This window comes from Echinococcus granulosus, assembly GCF_000524195.1.
Source record: "Echinococcus granulosus chromosome Unknown EG_S00001, whole genome shotgun sequence".
Lineage (NCBI taxonomy): Eukaryota > Metazoa > Platyhelminthes > Cestoda > Cyclophyllidea > Taeniidae > Echinococcus > Echinococcus granulosus.
This window is the reverse complement of record NW_020170381.1, coordinates 698,018-719,743: the sequence shown is the minus strand read 5'-3', so window position 1 is coordinate 719,743 and position 21,726 is coordinate 698,018. Positions and strand designations below refer to the sequence as shown.

The 21,726-nt window shown below is 40.4% G+C and overlaps 3 protein-coding genes across 3 annotated transcripts; 2 read left to right on the top strand and 1 right to left on the bottom strand. All coding sequences in view use genetic code 11, as the record gives it.

Annotated features, from left to right (window-relative positions):
- Positions 1 to 1,842: 1,842 nt before the first annotated feature.
- EGR_00081 (Zinc finger CCHC domain-containing protein) lies at positions 1,843 to 4,635 on the top strand (the record flags this gene model as incomplete). Its single annotated transcript, XM_024489330.1, has 5 exons — positions 1,843 to 1,952; positions 2,120 to 2,194; positions 2,269 to 2,409; positions 2,607 to 2,773; positions 4,517 to 4,635. 5 exons carry the CDS (start codon positions 1,843 to 1,845, stop codon positions 4,633 to 4,635), a joined length of 612 nt encoding a protein of 203 aa, XP_024356008.1.
- A 1,378-nt stretch (positions 4,636 to 6,013) lies between these two features.
- Positions 6,014 to 6,691, bottom strand: EGR_00080 (hypothetical protein; the record flags this gene model as incomplete). Its single annotated transcript, XM_024489329.1, has 1 exon — positions 6,014 to 6,691. The coding sequence occupies one exon, from the start codon at positions 6,689 to 6,691 to the stop codon at positions 6,014 to 6,016; it is 678 nt and encodes a 225-aa protein (XP_024356007.1).
- A 5,920-nt stretch (positions 6,692 to 12,611) lies between these two features.
- EGR_00079 (Gamma-glutamyltranspeptidase) lies at positions 12,612 to 21,604 on the top strand (the record flags this gene model as incomplete). Its single annotated transcript, XM_024489328.1, has 12 exons — positions 12,612 to 12,799; positions 12,904 to 12,959; positions 13,741 to 13,834; positions 14,867 to 14,989; positions 16,007 to 16,107; positions 17,013 to 17,169; positions 17,459 to 17,787; positions 20,092 to 20,234; positions 20,391 to 20,578; positions 20,675 to 20,918; positions 20,994 to 21,107; positions 21,434 to 21,604. 12 exons carry the CDS (start codon positions 12,612 to 12,614, stop codon positions 21,602 to 21,604), a joined length of 1,908 nt encoding a protein of 635 aa, XP_024356006.1.
- Positions 21,605 to 21,726: the final 122 nt, after the last annotated feature.

The window sequence follows — 21,726 nt, the reverse complement described above, 5'->3', positions numbered from 1 at the left end:
CAGTTCTCCGGAAACTGAAATCAGTTTCATAAAAAGTAAAGTATTTCAGATATGCATCAGCCTCTCGTCACGGTGCTCTTCATTGTTCCCTGTACTCCTGTTGGTTGGATCTAATGTGGTTCGAGGTTGTCTGAGGCAGAAATTGAAATTCGGTTCCAAAATTGAAGCGAAAGCTTCTCGGCAAATCAGTTGCAGAGCATTTTAAGAAGGTGTGGTAAAAGAAGGGACATTCAGATTCCATCTAAATAAGTCATTTAATTCTGGTGATGGATGACTCAAGGACATGTACACCAAGTGTACTCGCTTTATCCATTCACGAAGACCATACACGTGGGAGGGCTTTCTTATATTTTTCGCGTTACAGAAAAATAATGCGTAAGCTAATTCAGAAGCAAATACTCTAGGGCAGAAGGGTGGACTACGAATAAAGCTGCAGTGGTAGTAGCGAGGAGAGTGATTTATGTGTGGAAAACGCTTCATAAGGAGGGACAGGCTTGTAAGCACGCACGTGAACTAGCGGCAGGAAGCATAAACAGTGCGTGAGTAGCGTACATTAACGTTGATACAGATAGATTAATAAATTAGTAGCGGCAGCATGGCCCACTAAAATTAGGCAAAACAGATACATAATTGTAACCACTTGCAAAAGAAAAGGCAACCGTGGCACAAAACCGATGCACAGAAAACACCTTTCTGTACCTTGCACGGGAATCAAAATGAAATACAGGCACAGAAAGGGAGGTCAGTATTGAGCGAATTAAGCTAGACATTTCTCTGCGCCATCACCGTGTTGGCACGATAACGTGCTAGGAAGTGTCCAAGCTGCTCAAACATCGCCACACTTCAATGGTGTTGAGCACGTTGTACCAGTAAAGAATTTTTCTTTTCGAAACCTTATGGGTTAAAAATTCGCTCTTTGAAATATTTACTAAATGCGTGAATATGAGTCATGGCTTCACCAATCTAAATTGCCAGTAGTTGCAATGTCCTTTAGGCCATGGCGATGTCCACAGCCCTCGAGGCACCGCAATCCCCTTTAAAGAGGAAGTGAATTCGACTTTGAAGATAGAATCGAAATTAAAGAGTGAAGAATAAACCATAAATAAGGCAGCCAGTAGATACACGAAGAGTATTGGCTAGTCAATGACAATTACTCGGCAGCGATAAGTAAACGTGACGTCAGCGGCCCCGCCAAACTACTTGAAAATGAATTATAACAATGTTAACTTAATATCCCACTAAAAAGAGTGGAACTGCAATCATCCCTATTGTCAAATATCTAAAATTAAATGCAAGAAATTCGTGCTCTAAAATAGGCTAACACAAATGAAAATTTGGTGATATGTGCAAGAATGAAATTGGTGTTTAAAGTCTACGCGCACTGTATTTTTGTTTGTATACGCCTTTTTACATAGCTAGTAGGCAGGTTTGAAGAACCCATGACTGAGAGGACGTTGTCAGCCCTCGATGAGGAAACACTCTAAGTGCCCCATAAATCTGTTATTTTTATTATCCCACACTGCACGGCACAAGATGTTTTCCGTCAATCATTTCCCTCGATCAGAGAGTATAAACCAAGGGCTAGACAAGCAAAATTGCAAAAAAAATAATGCAAGTGTTTCCAAGCCGAAATAAGTTCATTAACTGTTTTTGGGAATTAAGGTTAAACCCCTCTAGGTATATCATGTGCTTAGAACAAACCAGCAACAACAGATACGGACTATTAAAAGTCTTGTTTCTTGGTGATTTGTAAGTTTAGTTGAAACAAGTAGACATTTTAATCATACAAAGAAAAATTGTTTGAATGGCTTTACCTACTTGCAAACCCTTTTAAATCCGCCTATGGTTCGGCTCTGCGCGGGTTGGTTCATCTCATCTTGTGATTTACCTCTATTCGAAAACCGGGGTATTATGCACTTGTTCTCCATTTCCCGACATCAGTTGGACTCTAAGTATATTCATATTACTGGAAGTCCATTCTCACCTTAGAATACCAGGATCCTTATTGTTCTATTGAGTGTAAACGGAATGTTGTATTATTTCTAGTTTGGCACTTTGGTTGGTTACGCAACCATTCACTTTTCATTTATACATTTTTTATTATTAAATAGGTTTCAAGGCGAATTATTGTTCGTTTATACACCTCCGCAATAGAAATGTCCAACCTCAGACTTCCGGCATTTTATTACAAAAAGTAAGTTGTAAACCGGCTTTAATGTTTTGTTCTCTTGCAAACACTGTGTATTACGTTGATCCTGCCCCATACAGGACCAGCAATGAAACGAAAAAGTTCTGTCAAAAGTGCCTCCAAGATGGGCACTGGACTTATGAATGCAAAGGCAAGCATAAGTACCTGGAACGGGAATCGAGAACTGCCCATCTCTCTCGACGCATGGCGAAGATTTCGAAGTGGGTTTGCTTACTTTTATACAATTCAGCCACTGCATATCTCTACCCATTTTCAATTAGTTTGAATTGTCCATTAGTGTGTGTTCCAAAAATTTTCATGGGAATCGTGAATACAATTTCCTAGCCCTTACTAGAATAGCGTGTTGAAATACCCTTGCCAAAGTGTACTCATGAAGGTGATTTTGCTTTGCGCATAGAAAAGAATTGGAGAGAACTGCATCGGATTCCTCCCCGCACTCTTCATCTACGTCCTCCTCATCCTCAGACAGCGAGGATTCATCAGACTCCTCTTCGTCTTCATCCTATACTAGCCCTTCGTCCGACGAGTCTGAGAAGTCCTCATCCAGCTCTGCAAGCTCTTCAGGTAGCAGCGCTTCATCGTCGTCTAGCGGCATAAGTGCTCATGTGAAAGATAAATAGATTGTCTTTATATTGGCTTTGCTACTTGGATAAAATACAGTTGATTGGAGGAATTGATTCCTCTTTCCTGACGTATTATTGCTTTCACCGTGTTTCTGTGGCGGAAATCGGTTTACTTCACGCGGATTTCTTTGATTTTGTGCGAGTATCCTATACGTATGCTACTCAAATAACTCGTAACTGTTGAATTTTTTGGAACGTGCGGTTATTTTTTCCTTAATGGCAAAGCAGCACTTCCGTTCAACTAGCTTTGGATTCTAGCCCTTTAAATATTTATTCCTTTCCTTAACTACAGGGTCTTATCTGTTTCTGAATATGCTTCTTTCGAGTTAGTGGACGTTAAATATAAGGGCGCAGTTTCTAGCCTTATACACAACTTTGTTTATCCACATCCAGTAGGCTTTTACACTTCTTAGTCATGAAAATTACGGCCTTTGGTTTAAGGTACCGACTTGGTGTGTTGATAATACAGTTTCATCTATTCTTCATAGGGCTAAACTGACAATGATTAGGCTGGTCTTGTAGCTTCAAGGGTCTTAATCTCATTTAGGCACGCGGTTTTACGCGTTGGCCTTTTCTTTAAGGGGCTGTGAACTTGGTGTATAACTAGTGATCTCAGCTTTCTTAGAGGAGAGCGAATTAAGGGTTATTCTATCTGAGTCAGAGCTGACATCAGTGTTCATAGATATTATTAGATGTAAGACTGTTACTTCTTGAAGCTTCCTAATTTGGATACAGACCTTGGTGATGACGATGGTTCTGAACCCGTGTAGCTATATGATTCAATGACTTGTGCGCATTATTATAAAGTCAATGCAGAGTTTGGGATCTCTGTACGGGATTGATATAGGGTTTATTGCGTCGTCATTTTCCCGGGGCCGAGTTTCTAATAGCCGCCGACCAGGCGATTCTGCGTTCTGTTATATTCGCTGCTGCATCTTGGCTTTCCATGTCAAGGCGTGTTTATCGTTGCATTACTGATACAAATGAGTAGAATAAGTATTTTATGCACATAAGGTCAATAATCCTAGCGTTTCAGGGGCGGTGCCTTTCGGATTACATTGACAGTTAATGGGAGTAGGGCCGAAGGGTTGTTTTTTCAATCTTTTTCTTCTTTAGCATTTAATTCTGGGTAGGTTCGCACTTTTCATCTGTGGGCAGCAGACTTCATGTGGAGTGCATACTACTCATTTCAAACTAGCGAGTTATTTACCTAATTCCAACCCGTCAAATCATCGACATGGCTGAATTGTATTGTCAGAGATAGAGTGCTCAAGCCCCAGATCGCATTGTTATTTTTTTTTCTAGAAATCTGTATTCTCACGCTCAGGATGCGTTGTGTTCAGGTAAGCTGCTTTAGAAAAATGCGGGGGGTACTGGATGCATATTCGTAAAATTAACCGCTTTTGTGATAATGTGGAGTTTTTACCACTTCTACATAGCCGTTATTCTAGAATTTCATCTATTTTCTTTGTACGCAATAATTTGCGGTTATTTTACAGCCATACATAATTCTTGCAGGTTTCCAGATAGCTCTTGCATCCTTGCCATACTATCGTTTTAGAACACGAATTTTATGGAATACGAATACTAAGGCTTTGTTTCGAACTCTAGTTTTTAGTGAGCCGGAGATTTTTGAAGGTCTAACACAATACAGATGCACAAAGTTGCTTCGCTTAAAAAGTAGGACTGCTCCACCTGAGTAACGGCATCGAGGAGAGGCGTGTGATTTGCCCTGATGCGCTATTCTCGCCTTCTAAGGGCAGGGGGCTACTTTACGGATTGCGCCAAGGGAAGAAGGCGTAATTACGAGCTTGTGATGACGCTTCATATGATTTGTTGACAGGGCTCCGATTGCCTCTGAGGGGTGTTGGAGTCGGAGGCATGAGTGCTCTCTTGTAGAACACCATTTGTCGCTAAGCCTATCAATGCATGCCTGTCAAATTGGTAGGGAACCCCTTCACATCGCACTCACAGCTACTTTTTCTACATCGTCACTATATTGTTTTATCAAATTATACTAAGTAATAAAAATCCCTCCTCTCAGTGTTTGAATGTACCTGAGTTAGTTAATAAGATTGATCAGGGATTTAAACAGAAGACAATTTGTGATTAAGTTGCTCTCTATTTTTGGGGAAATTTGACCACGTCTACTGAAATGAAGGGTGCTATAGGTCTTTGATTATGTTCACAAAATAGCCAATATGTGTTTCTGGTTTACATACTCTTTGGATCCGATCAAATGCTGCATCGAGAGTTCCAATCGAAGTTTTATTTGAGGGGAATGGGCAGTGAGCCTTATGTCTGTAAACAATAAATTTAATTAGATCTGTTTAAACAACTATTCTACCAGTAACGAAACTTTCGTGCCCGTTAGTAGTGTTATACGTGATGTTGTGGCTGTAAGGATGTGGATCTCTAAATTCCTCAGTGTTGCTATACACAGCTATCAAAGCCGGAGAAAGTTCAGGGATAACTCACGAACTGTGACCATCTAAGGCTTACCAACGGGTATGGTAGAATGTGTTGCCATTTCGGTTATAAGACTTCCACTTTAGATAACATTTTAATTTCGACAAGTCATTCGGAAACATTTACGCTTGTTCAGTTACTTCAGCCTGAGGAGAATTATTTTCCCTTATTAATTGGATCCCTTTTACATTTAAAGGTATGAAACTTAGTTTTGATTCGAAATTGACGACAATTTATCCATGCGATTTGAGGACGGTAGTAATAATAGGGTGTTTTAATGCTTTGAAATGAAACTGGAAATATTCAATCCGATGCAGAAAATAGCTCTCGGGTGGGCTCCCTATTGCAGTGCTACGTCACCGTGAGTTAGCTAGCTTTGCGCACAATTGTGGCGAAGGTTGATACTTGATAAAATTTATGGTACAACCCAAAACCGTTTACTAAATTCAAAAATCGCAATACGTTTGACACGCCTCCCCATCTAATGACAATCATGATATATTATTCTTTTTAATTTGGGAACAATTAAGCCCCAGTAAGAACCTTGAATTACATCAATAAACAACTGCTTCATTCGTGTATAGTCATCTGATTTTCGGTTAGAGGAACTTGCACAAATGAAAAAAATCAACTAAAGTCCCAAAATGGTTGCCCCCGGCGACCAGCAAATGGACCATAGCTACACAGCGAAATCAAGATCACTGGTTTTGCCTCAGTAGTACCATGGGCGTTCAACGGAGCGTGAACGTCTGTGATGGTCTGATGATTCGTCGTAGGTGTATGAAGGAGAATAAGAGGTCCTGAGGGACCCAGGCTTGTAAACAGTGAGGCCGGAAGAATTGCACGAGATTACTACGGATTCGTGCTCCCGGTACCTCGAACCGTGTCGATCAGTGTAAACCTGAGATCGTGGTCTGGAGTGCTGTCTGGGCGGTGAGGTGTGATAGCGACTGTAGGATCGAGAGCCGCGATTGGGAGAGAGGGACCGCCCGTGCCGTGGTAACTGCCCATAGATGAGCCAATAGAGGAAGGAACAAAATGCTTCAAGCTGTCCTTCCCTCCGGAACACAACGAACCAGTAGCCCGTCTTTGAGCGTCGCCTAGCTTGAATTAAGAAGCCAACGGCCTTGCTCTTGAAGTTGAAGGGATAGTAGTCAATTATATCCTGACTAAAAATGGTGATTTTTTCACGTTCCTCCATCGGTCCACTGATGTCCTTCATTTGAATAACCCACTCATTTCCTCGAATTAGCACAACCTTGCCTGGCTCCTCCATGCACTCCTTAAAGAGACGATACACGAGACAGTAGCCACGGTTTGTATGCGGCTCCACAGGAATAAATCCATAGTTGTAGGCCACCTCTTCAAAGCGAACTGGAGCGGCGGACATTTGACAGTGGATGGAGTGAAGGCTTCAGCGTCGCCTTGTGAAACTTACGCACTCGGTTGCGCGAATGCATACAAAAGCGATGTGTTAACTGAAAATCCACTGAGAAATGTGTGTGATCGTATGCGTGCGCACGTTTGGGCTTTGAGCAACATGTGAGAATCCTCATTGGCCTAATAGACGCAATCTGAGTCCTGCAATCAAATGATTAATTTCATTACTGACTTTGTCACGGTTGAAATCCAAAGCACTATTTTTTTATTCTGCATCCAAATAAACCGATGGTGAGAGGCGCGGATGAATTAACTATGCTTTCCATCCAAGTCCATCAACAGGGGTGCACCACTTTCGTCATCTACCATGCAGTTCACTTGAAACCCTCATTTCGTAGGATGTTATGGGGATAAAGTGGGCAAGTCATAACGCCAAATGGTACACAAATATAAAAAGAGGGCTTGGTGTGCATAACATATTATCGATAAAGAGGAGCGTCGTCGTTCGGCGCACTTTTATTGCATTGTAAGTGACTCCTTTCGCCAAATTACTTAAGATAAGTCACATCCTCACAAATATAAAAGGTGAATTTGCAAAGTTTAGTGGGTTTAAATGAAGTTATTTACTCTAGAGGGCTATATCAAACATCCAGATAGCCTTTCAGGCTACAAGTATAAAATAATCAACTTGGGGTATTCATTTTTGAAGGTAGAGATAAAACCTGCCACGGCATGCATGCTGCAGTTTTAGCACTGCTCGGATTTGTTTCACCTCAATTGTGTTAGTTCGCAAGTTGTAATGACAAGGGCGGTTTCAACGTGGATGTGCGATGGAACAGTTCTCACTGCTAATCACGTGTTAATTGAATGCAATATGGAATTAGCTTACGATAATGCAGTATCAGTAACACGAAATACAAAGAATGTCATATTTGGTAATAAGAACTGAAATGCCTAATGACTGATAGCCTCAGTAATTGGAGTACCTAGCCAGCAGTATTTCCTACGAAATTCATACCATGATGTGCTAGTTGGCATCATTTAAAACATACTTTGTTATGATAAGTAAGGACTAGGCCTTAGCTCTCAAATTACTTCCCCTTGGGAAGCACAAACACAACCTGTCCACATATTTAAGTTAATTTACTCTACCATGCCACTTTGCAGCCTCATTAATCTAAATTGGATTGTCAGATTTGTCATTCTCCAGAATGCTCCGTACGATGGCATCTAACTTCTCCCCGAATGAATTTGAGCGACAGAATAAACAGTATCCCCAGTAAGATGGAATGACTTTCCAGTTTACAAAGATCACTGAGTCTTCTTTCTTAGACTCTGATTTTATAGTTAGAAGTTGGAATGAGTTAAAAGACATTAATAAATCCAAAATCAGAAACAAGGGTAAACACAGCCCAGCCTTATTGCATTCCCAAGTTAATACGCTTGATCGCGTTATCATATTTAAATAATTATTTGCAAATTTCTGAATTAGACAACATTTACTCCACGTCCACGCTACTAATAAATTATCACACAAATATGGAAGAGATCTGAACAAATTTTGGAAATGGATGGAGAAAAGAACAAGCCGTTTTTAGAGGAATTGACAAGTCTAATTAATTATTAAGTGTATTTTGGCCTTGAGTCAAATACCTGACAATTCCTCGACAAAATGGATACTTTAAATTGAAAGATAGAACCTCCAATGGACGATAGCGACAATCCATTGAAGTCCAAATTGCTGACGATGCTAAAATTTTAAGAAGCTGTAACACTGGATCTGTGGAGACCCGTTCTCTGGCAATCATTTTTGATAATTTTATTGACCAATTCACCGTCTCTAGCGTAAATCCGAGGTTTTTAAAGACCACAAAATTGTTCATTAGTAGCCCACAATACAGATGGCAGGAGTGACGAAGGGATTTTGAATCGAAGTACTCAGGATGGCTACGTGACTTCTACTTATTGGGAAACACATCAAATTATAAGTTGCGATGTTTACGTTAGGTAAGAAATGCCCGCTAATTTAGGTAAAAATGGAATTCCATTTTTTACAGAATATTTGGTCGAAAGTCTTTATCACGAGGCGATTTTTTGCGTAAGTGAATATTACCAGAAGACAAAATCCCAACTGTTTACGGGATTGAGATGCTCCGGAAGCATTAGATTGTGACTTTCTTTGGCCTAAAAACCTGCCAAACATCCGAATCACCTTGACTGGTTTAATTTTTGCTCCTGTATGGGGAAAACTCCAAGATTTGTCTAGGCGTTCAACTCATTCCCGTGTCGACAGTCCCTTTAATTTTAAAATAGATTAATTCTCATTTGAAGCTGTGCTACCCAACAAAAGCGCCGCACTCCTCGGGTGCGACTCATTCGGTCATAACTTTGACCGTCTCATGTCGGTGTTGGTTAATTGTAGGTGTGCTGCGTTCAAATGCGATTTGCATTGACCCTGAAAATACATCAAAGCAGTTAACTAAGTAATAAAAGCATCGCCTTGGCAAATTGTCACAGAACCATAAACTCCTCAAATAGCGGTGTAGACGACTGCAAACTGCACTACCTTTTCTGGTAAGAAGATATCCCATCACCCTAAATGCTGTTGTTGTTGTGCCTATAGCCAATGTTAAGGGTTTCTATTCCGTAATTAATCATGGAGATAGGGCATGAATTTATGTAATATTTGCGACTCAACTTATCCATTTACACTGTGGTTTTTGTGCTTCGTATAAAATGTTGAATGCCATTCTCGAAAGAAAACACAAACAATTGAGGTTGGCATTTCCCGCATCGTATTTGCCTTTAATTTTAAATGCAAATGTTGAGATTTTCCACTAGGGTGGTTAAAATGAAGTGATTTAATGAGCAGTCATAAAATTGCTGTCCCTGCAATCTCGCTTACAGTGTATGCTGAATTATAAAACCGGCACAAAACAAGCTAATGTGTGATTGCACGTCCGTGTGGGTAACATACGAGAGTTGCTGCCACTACTACAGGTCGTCTCACTATTTAATGCTGATTACATGCTAAATGGGGCAAATTAAAGCCAGATTTTTTGAGCCATACATCGCGATATAATATCAGGGTGGTGCCAATTTTTCTTAATTTGCAAAATTTGGCCATTTATGTAAAATTATTATCACGCTAAATAACGGAGACATTGAACGTGGACTGCTTTTTCGTATAGTTTAATAAATGTTACTGTGTTGATTTGTTCGTTTGCTAAAGGCGTGACATGTACTTGACCACCCATAACATGCTGCGGTGAAGCCTATTGGGGTAATTACTCCACCTTCGAAGTGTTTTGCCTCAAGGCAGCAGAGGCAACGATAACGGGAATAACTATCAAGACTTTTGGTAATGCAGGTGGTTCAAATGATTTCTGGACAGTAGAAAATCATGCCAAATAAGTAAGTTATAACACAGTTAAGTAAGTAAAACTTGAACGAAAACACGGTGTGAATCGTGACTAGTTCGAAGTTCGTTTTTCCTTCTAATTAATTAAACAGAGTGTTCATTCAAATGGTGTCAAAATCCGCGCTTCTAACAATGTGCCATTCGTCTTTTATTTATTTAAGTTCTTTACTTAGTAGGACCGCTGCACTATTCAACACCTAATGGCTTAAATGTTTGTACCGGTGTTTATAAAAACCTTAGACCTGTAGTTTGAGTGACCTAAATTTGGCGCCTTCAAGCTGGCATTACAATTGCCATCACCTCGTCGGTGTGGCCGAATTGCGCGCAAAGGCAAGGGCTCCTCGGAAGAAACGTACTTATATGGTGCATGAACCTCACTGGTTGCGTGAGTGGGCTCTTCACTTTAATGCCACTATTACCTGCAAAGTTTTCCCTTGTGCTTGCACATTGTGTTTCCTTTACGCAATATACACATGTGCACTTTTTAACCATGTTTAGCAACAGTGATAACTTGCTCAGAGTAGTAACCAGGTGGAGAAAGCTCAGAAATCGGATAATAAGTTAAGACATAGAGCAAATTCAGGGAGAAAGTGCCCGTGGAGTTGTGGACATTTCTTTAAAATAAAGTTGCTTTTTACTTATTTCTTCTTCGCAAATTTAGAAGTTTATACGGTCCGACAAATTCAGATTCTCCTAGTTAGACAAAATATCACAGGACGTATGGCATTACTCACTGATAGGTTGATTTACAATCGAAGGTAAATATCAAATCCCCCTTCATACTCCATTTTTGTTTGTTATTGTTTGTTAATGGGTGTAAATATCTAATGATGCCCGTGGTTTTCCATTTAATGTGCTTTGCTACTGTAATTTTTTGGCTAAACTTATTTTCAGCATTTAAACCAGAACTGGAGTTTAAAGAAATGCAACTGGAAGAGAGAGCGGACCTCACTTTAGCTTCGAAAACATAATCAACCCTACATAAGTTGGTGGGATGTGGAAAAACTGCAGGGATTAAATTGCGTTTGGAACTAGGGTTTGCAAATGTCATTTTCGCAAGTTAAATAAGCTTAAGTTCCCTACAGAAAACACGGAGGTCTAATCTAGAAAAAGACGTAAAACCCTTTCCTACTGAGAAGACCGCACTTACTACACATTTTCATTCTTCATTAGTCGTAGTGCCTCAAGACTCTCAGTAATACAATTAGTGCTTCTACACCTTAAAAAGGCACTGATGCAGTGATAATTCAGAGCCAATGAGTCAATCTGCCTGATCAGCTCGGAATGATAGTACTTTTACGAGAATCCTTTACTATTATTCTCAATCGGCACAACAAGTGGACCTCTGCTAACTTTTGAGTAAATAGCATTATCAACCTACGTGATATGCTTTCATTGATCGTTGCACTTGAGCCAATTTTATGGGGTAATAATGCATTGTGTGCTATTGTAAGGCAGTGGCTTGTAAGTCACAAGACAGGCTCATTGGATAGTTGTAGAGGGGGGCGGCGTGAGCAGTTTTGTTTCTACAAGACCTGGAGGAGAGAGGTACCAGAACTCCCGGAGAGGATATAGCCTATTTGAAGTTACTCATGCATGCGATAGACAGAAGTTTCGTGCAGATAAGGGCCACAGAATATGCAGGCAGCCACGTGTCCAGGGCTGTCGCTACCCTTCCGCGGCCACCGTATCAGCTGTCTTGATTGAGGACGTTTATTCTCGTGCTGGCGCCACCTCCACAATCGTTCCGCGTGCGCACTTCCCGACGGTGGTGCGGTAAGCATCGGAAAGTAAACCAATGCTGATGGTGATTCAGTTTACTGATAAAAAATTACAAAAAAATCAATTGTGTTCGTGAAATGTACAATTCGCCTTCGAATTCCATGCACCCTATTTAAGCAAAAGTCGTGAAAGCATCGTATGAAATAAAATAGATACCTCTTAGACTGGAGATGAATATATGAGAAAATGACCCAAAATCAATGGACTTTTCTTTGGCTCTGTGTACAAAATTGTTGCCTTACCGTTGTCGTGACAACATTAAAAAGTCCCACCTGGTCTACTACAAAGATAAAACACGAGTAAAAAGGACTATAACTGTAATACATTAATTGATAGTTTAACTCTCGGTTTTGTTAAAAGTGGCCACTGTCTTGCCATCGTTGAAGGGTTGGCCTCCAGCAAATGCCAGTAGAATCAAACCCTTCTGTATGTCAAGCACATAATGTTTCCCCGAGTTATATATCTTTTTTCGTCTTTAAGGTAGAAAGATATGCTTAAAAGAAACACTTTTTTGGGGAAATATGGGTTAGTAATGTAAGGAAATTGCTTCGAATTTCCCTTGAAAATACTGTGATATTCCAAAAGGAGAGAATCTGGCTATTAAACTTATTACGGCACTTAAGAAGTGCTTAAAAACCTGATTCACAAGTATTTTCATTTCAAATATTGCGCTTCTGCGCATCACGGGGCTGGTTGGTGAGGTCGACCGAAGTGTCGAACACGCTGAATGCATTTGCTGCCATTTGATTGGTTCTCGTACGCAGATCGCATCGCGGTGAGATTAGTGGTCGGTCGGGACGAGCGCGTGGAGGAGGGCGACTCGAACACCCGCAACCAAATAGTACCAACTAACACTGCCTATGCTTACTGCTCTGGTCTTTGCTACCCTCCTCTTTGCGGCAATCTTTCCACTGGGTCTGAGGTGACTGGCACAATCCTCTCTGCACTACTGCTTTCACTAATCATCTTTTTAAAGCTCTGCTAATATTTTACGATTGGATTTTCCTTTCATTTACTAGGTTCAGCTTTCTCCTCTTCTCTGACGTTGCCTTGCCCAATCATTTTGCAATCAATGGTATGTCTTTTAAGATGCTTCCATGAAGGCAAGCATTGTCTGAAAATAACATCTGATTCGAATCTTATAAAAACTTTCCGAAAACCACAACAAATCCTTTTTTATAGCCATCTGTAGACGTAAGATAGTTTATTATCATCATCAATACTATAAAAAGTGTTTCTATCTTCAAGGGAAGTGGCGTTAGATTTGTTAAAACTGCCACGATTGAAAGCTTCGACTAGGGGTATTCTGATGTACGAATAGTTGGTTTCTTGTGCGTGGTTGGGCACATATTTGCAAGGACGTCTCTCGTCTCGTTTAGGGGACTAAAAACAAACCACAGTTTCTTGTTTGACTTTATTCTAAAACGATAAATGCACACGTATGGTATCCACAAACTGCCCCACTGCTGTAATCCCTCAACTGGTGGCGTGCAACAAATACGCCTTTATCGTTCACCGGTAATAACTGAAACTGGGACATTGTGAACAAATTCCTTTCGCATATCAAAGTATGTTCTGAGAGCATAGTTTCACTATCGATAGGAAAATCTTGTTTATATGTAAAAACTCATTACAGCATTATATACTCTTAAATTTTAGGGAATGATAGAGTTATTTTGTTGACTTTCGGGGTATTCTGAGCTGGTTCTGTTTACTATGCGTTTTCTTTTAGTAAACCATAAAAGTGTGTCTGCAAAAAAATAATTGGAATCCTTTGCCAATAAGATTTTTACACACTGTTACAAGCATCTTATGACAGAGTGCTTCAGGTAAGGTTGTTTTTCTACTTTGTTCAGAGGCCCCTCTGGCGTTCATCTCGCCATCCACCCTGGGACACTATCACCGGGCCGCTATTTCATCTGATGCACCTGGATGTGCTACCCAAGGAAGGTAAACTACAATTTATCTTAAAAAATACCGTGAAGTGCTTGAATATCCTCTTTAATACTTTCTTGTGCTAAAAAAGTACTTTCAATCATATTGGAACACTAGCGACTAACACTAAAGCTTTATCAAAATTAAATTGCATCAAATAAAAAATGTAGCGTTAATCCGTATTTTCTTGATTGGTGTGGTCTTTTAGAAGCAATCTCATATGATCATCGTCAGAGCTACATTTCGCCATAGCGCCAATATTCTCCTAACAATGCTTGTTGTGAAAATATTCTTAGCACCACTACTTTAATGCAGCACAATTGTATAGATGACATTCCTAAATTCTTTGCCACGGTAAAGTACGCTTAAAGGCAAAGTAAACGTTATCATCAATGCAAGTTGTTTGTCAAAGCTTATTTTCGTTGTAGAGAATGCTTATATAGGATAAATGTGGGGCAAGAATTGTCACACCTTCCCTCCACTTTTTCCCTTATAAAGTATTTGGTACAAACTAGCTAATATGATTGCCTTTTTGTAAACTCCAACAAATAAAGTACCTTACAAAAGACCTTTTTATAGAAATTGCAAATTTAATCATGCAAGATGAATGACGACTTCATTAATTTACATGAAGGAGGGAACTTTAGAGCCTACAAATATCTTTGTCTCGGAGACGTTTCTAAGACCAAATTGAGAGTCGCTGTAAATATTTTTAAAAATTAGAATGTTTATTAACTCATTTTTCTCCACTCATATTCTTAAAAAGTCATCACCAATCATTCAAATTTCCTTGAGTAATTTATGCGTAGCCGCATTTTACCGCTGCATTGTGAACACCTTCAAGACTACATGGTTCTCCTCCAGTTTAATTAATATTTAGTTTCATGTGCTCACTCATGCTTTATTTTTTACCAGATTCTGTTTCAACACTGTAGACTGACGAAATATCATTAAGGAAAGAAATTGTGGAATCACTTGGTAAATTGGGCTATGCATTCTATCATATTGGTCAATCACTGGCGGTTCCAACCTCATATGCTATTTTAGAAAAATTCTCGAACGAAATGGAACCATTGTTGACGCGGCTATTGTGACATTGCTCTGCAACGGTTTGGTCAATCCGCAGAGCATGGGCGTCGGCGGTGGATTTCTAATGGTTTATTACAAGGCGTAAGTCCCTCATCACCAACGTGGTGTTGGCCCGTGATGAAGAACAAATCTGCTTGCCAGATTGAAATTCCACAAATCAGGAACAGTTGTGGACTGGCAGCTCAGTTGTTGACTAAGAAATTGTTTCTACGTAAAATACGTGGATTAGTCGTCCTACTAAGTAAGAAAGAGTTCGCAGTTCACAGTTCACAGTTCAGAAAGAGGTTATGTTGTGCTAAATGTGAGCTTGAATCTGCAGCAAATGCAACATTTTTGTAATGCAAGAATCATGCTCATATTTAGTCAAAAAGTATCAAAAGTAATGTAATGTGCTTTTATACGACCACTTCGCATTTAAAGCACGCGGTTCGGCACAGTATTAATTGTCACGGGTACTTGCATCGCCGCTGAGCAGTGTCGTGTTTTGCTTCAGAGTTGGGCAAGGTTAAATTTACTTCATCATCAGATTATTAAACGTATTAGTTGTTACAGCATTTATTCAACAACCAGAATTCTGTCAGAAGGCATCGTACTATTCCAGCTTTGATTTAATTAATGTACGCAGGAAATGACTGCAACAGCTACCATTGTTTAAATACATGTAGACAATTTTGTCATTGAAACAATACATAGTGGCTCCCACTATCTTCAATTTTTAAAGTGGTACGTTTAAGCTTCAAACAAAAAAATCCACAACTCTTGGAAATGCCTCCATAGAGGAACCAAGGGGTGAAAGTAGCAGCAATGGTACTGAAGACTGGTTCACAAACGTTAGAACTACTTTAATTTCCAAAATTATGCAATTAGGCTACGACTCCTCTTCCTTCACTTGTCTTTTTGCTCACCTTCAAAAGAGAATCAGAATTTTAATGAAACTTGTTTATGCGGAAAATCCAATTTGAAGAATCCGAAGGCCATCTGCATTTGAAAATCATAAGGCTAAACCAAATTTAAAATGTGAAATCCCCAATTGCAGATTCCAGTAGGGTATTTTCAGGAATTCAAACTTAACGTACCCCATTATTTGATCACACTTAGGTCGGAAAAAAAAGCATACGCTCTGGATGCTCGCGAGACAGCCCCCTCCGCCGCGTCGCCAAACATGTATGGTGGCAGAGATCCCATCGAGCGAACCCACGGTAGGGCACATGCTTTAGTGCTTCCCTATTCAAAGACTCTATAAGCGTCCACTTATTGATTAGAAGGTGAGACCACGGATTTTCAATTACCCTAATTTATCAGCTTACCATGGTTTTTGACTAATCTACAAAAGTGTTTATTTAGTTACACAGCTAAATTACTTAGCAATTTTTTGACTTTTAGTTGTTTTTTTGCTCATGAGTACAGACAATTTAAATCAGCTTCACTTTTCATTGTTGTCCCAGCACCTCCAGTATGATTAAGCTACTAAATTGTGGTGATTGGTGTTGCTCTTTATTCAACATCCTTAGGTAATCTCAATGCCTTTTATTTTCAAAGTATGCCTCAGTTGTGCATTGCGTAATCAAACTTCCCTTTATGTTTTTATTTGAATGTGCCACATTTTTGTATTGTAATAATATAACGTCATGAAACAAATCACACCAGATAACAAGATCCAGCTGGTAGATTGTCTGTACCTATTTGCAGCTGAAGCCGTAGAATTGATGGATCACCGTTTTCGGGTCATGGCTCCTTTAACTTTTGGCTGGCTCTCCTCTCAAATGGTCCTGCGTTTCGCGTTGCACACACGACTAAACTACTTGAAGTCACCTTATGGCTAAATTCACCTTTTGCTATAAAGGATTAATCACTTCATTTCAAATGCCACGGTAGTTAGATTGCCTCGGTCGAGACAGAAAGCATTGTCAGACCGCGCAATTCAATATGTAGTTTATGGACAAACTGCCAAATTTTAATGGTGACATTTTTTTGAAGATTACAATTGCTGGCTAGAGTTGTTCAATGATTATCTAAAAAAGCTCATTTCCTATTGCTAAAGATACTTCACTGTAAGCGCTATTTTGCACCTCAACCAGTTCATGCTTTGAACATTATCATGCAGGACCTTTGTCGATTGCCGTTCCGAGCGAACTGAGGGGTTACTATGCGGCTTGGAAGAAGTTTGGTCGACTAAAATGGGCTGAATTATTCCAAGACGCCATCAAAATGTGTCGCAAGGGCACACCAATAACTCCCACTGTCGATCGAATGCTTGCAACGTATGGGACCAAATTTCCTGTGGGTTCAGGAATTTGGTGAGTTGTTTTGCGGTGTCACATGCATATGAATGTGGTGGCTCGTGCGAACAACCTATCTTGGCGTTTAGGTTTATCTAAGGTCTAAGAAGCTATAGCACGAATAAATAAAATGCCTATCACCAGACTGAAAAAAATTTAACCTTAAATTCCCCAGGGCCGCGACTATGACCCTCGAAGTTAATTAAAAGCAAAATATGCGGATCAACTTTTTCTGGAGATGCACAACCGCTTATTATCCATTATTTTGAAGGAAACTCTTTTACAACAAAACGGAAGGTAGGCTGAAGAAACGGGGCGAATTGCTCATTCGGCCAGAATTGGGGAGTTTTCTCGAGCGAGTAGCGGCCAATCCAGAGGATCTGATCACCGGCAGGCTGGTGGAGGAGATGAGGGCGGATCTGGCCGAGGTGCAATCTATAATAAGTCTGCAGGACCTGATTGACTATGAGCCGCTGTGGCGCGCGCCTGTCGAGATGCCGCTGCGGGCTTGGGGTGATGAATGCCCCAGCCTCCGTCTGCTCACCACCCCACCGCCTTCCAGCGGTGTTCTCATCGGACTAGCACTCAACACACTGGCCAGTAAGTGAGAGCTCTCTCCTCAGCGCCATCGCCATGCAAATGCCATTAAAGCAACAGTAGAAAGAGCATCAGCATTTCCTCCATGCACAAATGTCTCCTTCTTTTCCCCTTTTCCATCATTGTAGTTGCCACTACTAGAGGATCTGAACCATTCCTTAAAACATAATAATGTCCATCAGCTTAAAGGTACGTTTATTATTAATGGCTGAGGACTATTTAGGTTACATGACTTAAGGGAAGCTCATGCCACTGACGTATGAGTCGAATAGCGAGAGACCAAAGAGCTTCGTTTAATTAGAAAGACAATCGGAACGAGATCGTTTCTACAGCTAGTTTCCGTTTTGGGCATCTTTCTTGGCGTTCAATGGCGTTCTGCTTCATTGAAATATTATTTGAGTAAAGTAGCGACGAGCTAAGGAGAAAGACGACACTGCTATTTTTTGCCTTCACGACAAGACATTATACAAAATTTAATGGTTTTTGAACCTGTTGATCATCTAAGTAGATTTATCCGTCAGACATTGCTAGACTTCATTCGCTTAAGACTGGGTAATTCCCTGAGAATGTGTTCCAAGTGCCCAACACTTTCAGCAGGAACATCTGTTTAAAATCAAAACTCGTTTGTAAAATCCCTTATGCTTCTCTTTTTTGACCTGATACCTTTTCAATTTCGCCCACTCGCTTATACGAACCAATCCGTGTCTTCTGAATAGTAGGGAGACACTAAATTGGTCTTGTAGTTATTTCTTCAAGACTTCAGTCCTCAAAAATCTAGTCTTGTGCCATTCCTTGCAATTGTACAATGCTCTAAATTAGAGTTGCTACTAGAAGTCAACACTGTTTCCATAACCCTTTTTGCGCAGATTCATCCAATCACTGTGGAGTTATTCTCCTTGTGAATTTTAAGCGTAGTATCCGACCCATGCAATTGTCATTGGCGCTGTTTTGAAATAAACTCGCTTACCCTTGACGCCATCGTAGCGCCTGAGTCCTCTCTAAAGACGTAATGAACCCTATCGGTCTTGAAGTGGGTACTTTTAGGATTACATGGTCTACTGACAGAATTATAGTCTCACTAGCTTTAACGCACGGCAAAGGCAAAACTTGGAACATGGGTAGCAAAACAATTCAGACAGGGAATATTATTTTTAGCTCTTATCTTAAAAATGTTGCACCAATAGAACTGTACTTTATAATAGGCAGCAAGTTTACGTAGTTTGGGACAACACCCATTTGGTTAGACAGCTACGGTTGTTTAGGCCGTAACATTGTCAGCCATGTTGGGACTTTCTTTTTCTTATTTTTCGAATTCCTGAACTTCTTTTGACATCCCCTTCTTCATGGACTTAGAAATTTTCAAAAAACTCGCTTTTATCTCGATTTTGCATACCTTGATGCTAGTTCGCTTTCCAGTTAGCTTTTAAATGTTGAAGTGTTTGAGGAAGCAGTCTTGCCACTTATTCCACTGCAAATTTTGGGATGTGGACTCAGGAGAAAAAAAAGAAATTAGAGCGGACAAGCTGTTAAACGTACTGAATAGCAGAACTGGTTGGTTCTAGAGAGTAAGACCGCAGTGCCACTGGCACTCCTAAGAGATTTAAGTAAACAGGCCAATAGCATCTACACAGTTCAACTTCTCCCATTATTCCTTTAAGCAGCAACATCTGCGCTAAATTTACAGCCTCTTCTCAATATCGCAAGACTATCTGTCAACGCAAAGGTCCTTGTCCTTTTACACGTCACAAGATTGCACAATTTGTCTGAACCCATACTTTTTTTATTTCTAATCATGTTTACATCACCTTCAAATATAGGCTAATCTGCGACTTCCATTCCAATATCCTGCGATCACAATAGCACTATGGAAATCTGACTTTTCTCGGAAATTGTGTGAATTTCAATTCAATGTTACACGTTGCATGGACTTTAGACATAAAATGCACCAAAAGGAATTCATTACATGCGTGCTCACTTACCTTTCTTGGGACAACGAAGGAAGAAAAGTGACCCTTTTGACATAAAATCGATGTGCATAATGCTACAGTTAAAATAAAATAGCGGTAAAAAATGTACTGCCTGTTTGCAAACCGAAAAAAATGAACGCATCCCATGCAGTCCCCGTTACCCCAGCGTTGAGGCGAATAATTTAGTCGCTTTGGATTAGCGCTCTTTACTGGGATTCACAAGATCAATTGGTGTGCTTGTGCTCCGCCCAAAGTGGCCTTTGGTAAACAGATCACCTTTACTTCATTTTTGTCGTATTTGCAGTGGTGTTCAAGTATTACTGCCAACGCTGTCTTTTAGGCTACAATTACACGGACAAGGAGGGTCTATTCGATGGAGATGGTGTCCTCTACTATCATCGACTTGCAGAAGTCTTTAAACTCATCTTCGCCAAACGCTCGTTCCTTACAGACGAATGCTGCATGAACACTGAAGAAGAGCAGGTGAATAGAATAACGAAAATAATGCAAGATCCCTGCTTAGTTGGTAAAATCTGCCGTAAATTCGCATTGTTATTTTTTAAGGGACTTGAACAAATATTCCATAAATGCTTGATTTGTTTAGGAAGAAACATTTTACTTATATAAGGTAAAACTTAGTTTTTGAGAAAAATGATGACATTGCCGGGAGCAGATGAAATCGCGGCCAAAATTACGGACACTGGAACGCATAATTTGAGTTACTACGGCTCAATTTTCGCCTCCATGACCGACATTGGCACATCGCATGTGAGTATGGTTGGACCAGAGGGCGACGGCCTCTCCATCACCTCGACCATTAACATGCCGTAAGTGGTTAGTTAACTGGCCGGTTGCCCAGATAAAGATAACGCCGATTAAGCACAACCTGGTCATCATGCTCTACTCCCCTTTCTCCTTCAAAGGTTCGGCTCGGGAATCGTGGGCTCGCGAACAGGCATTCTCTTCAATAACGAAATGAATGACTTCTCGATCGCAGGGACAACCAACTTTTTCGGTCTGCCACCCGCTCCGGCTCATCTCATTCGACCTAAAGGGCGACCTTTCTCCTCCATGGCCCCCATCATCGTCACCGATGCCGCCAACGGTACCGTCCGACTTGTCATCGGTGCTTCCGGTGGCACCCAGATCATCACTGCCACCATCCAGGTGCTAATCAAACATGTCATCTCATCTTTGTGTTCGAAGGAAAAAGGTACTATCAAAGTATCTTTGTTTTTCTAGGCTACATACGCAAACCTGTACCTGGGTATGAACGTAAAAGGTGCCATTGATTCCATTCGAATACATCATCAGCTCCTCCCGAAGACAATGCGCTACGAGAAAAAACTACCATCAGTCAGTTGAGGACCCTAATCAGGCAGAAAATAATATGCGTGTTATGCACTCATACGAGAGTATATGTATCCCACTCTTCTGTTTTTACCATTTCAACACTGTCTAGAAGTCTATCAAAAACATTGAGAAAAGTGGAGTTAGCTACAAACGCTTAATTTTTTTGATTGATTTAGAAAACGTAACAAATAGTGGAACTACAACCATTTAAGTCTTTTAAAACTTTTTAAAAGGAGATAGTCAATGTACTTTCAATTTCTCGTATTTGAAATTGAAAACAGTAGTCAACCTAATTCAAACCTCTGTATTGTGACGTGCTTTTCTCTCAGTTCATTTTGCAGGGTCTCAAGGACTTAGGACATGAAATATCCGAAAGTGATCTGACATCAGCGGTTCAGGCAATAGAAGTGGCCAACCTCCCCTGTCCGGGGCACTCCAAGCACCAGTGTCTGCTAGTTAATGCTGACTATCGCAAGGGAGGTGATCACGACGGCTTCTGAAGCCGGTCATGTTAGAAATGTCAAAAACCTTGGTTTGACTTTCGTCATAAAGACCTAGTAATTGATGTTACCTTACAAATCCTCCGTCAAATAGTTGGGTAAGAATCGATTAGAAGGAGTTT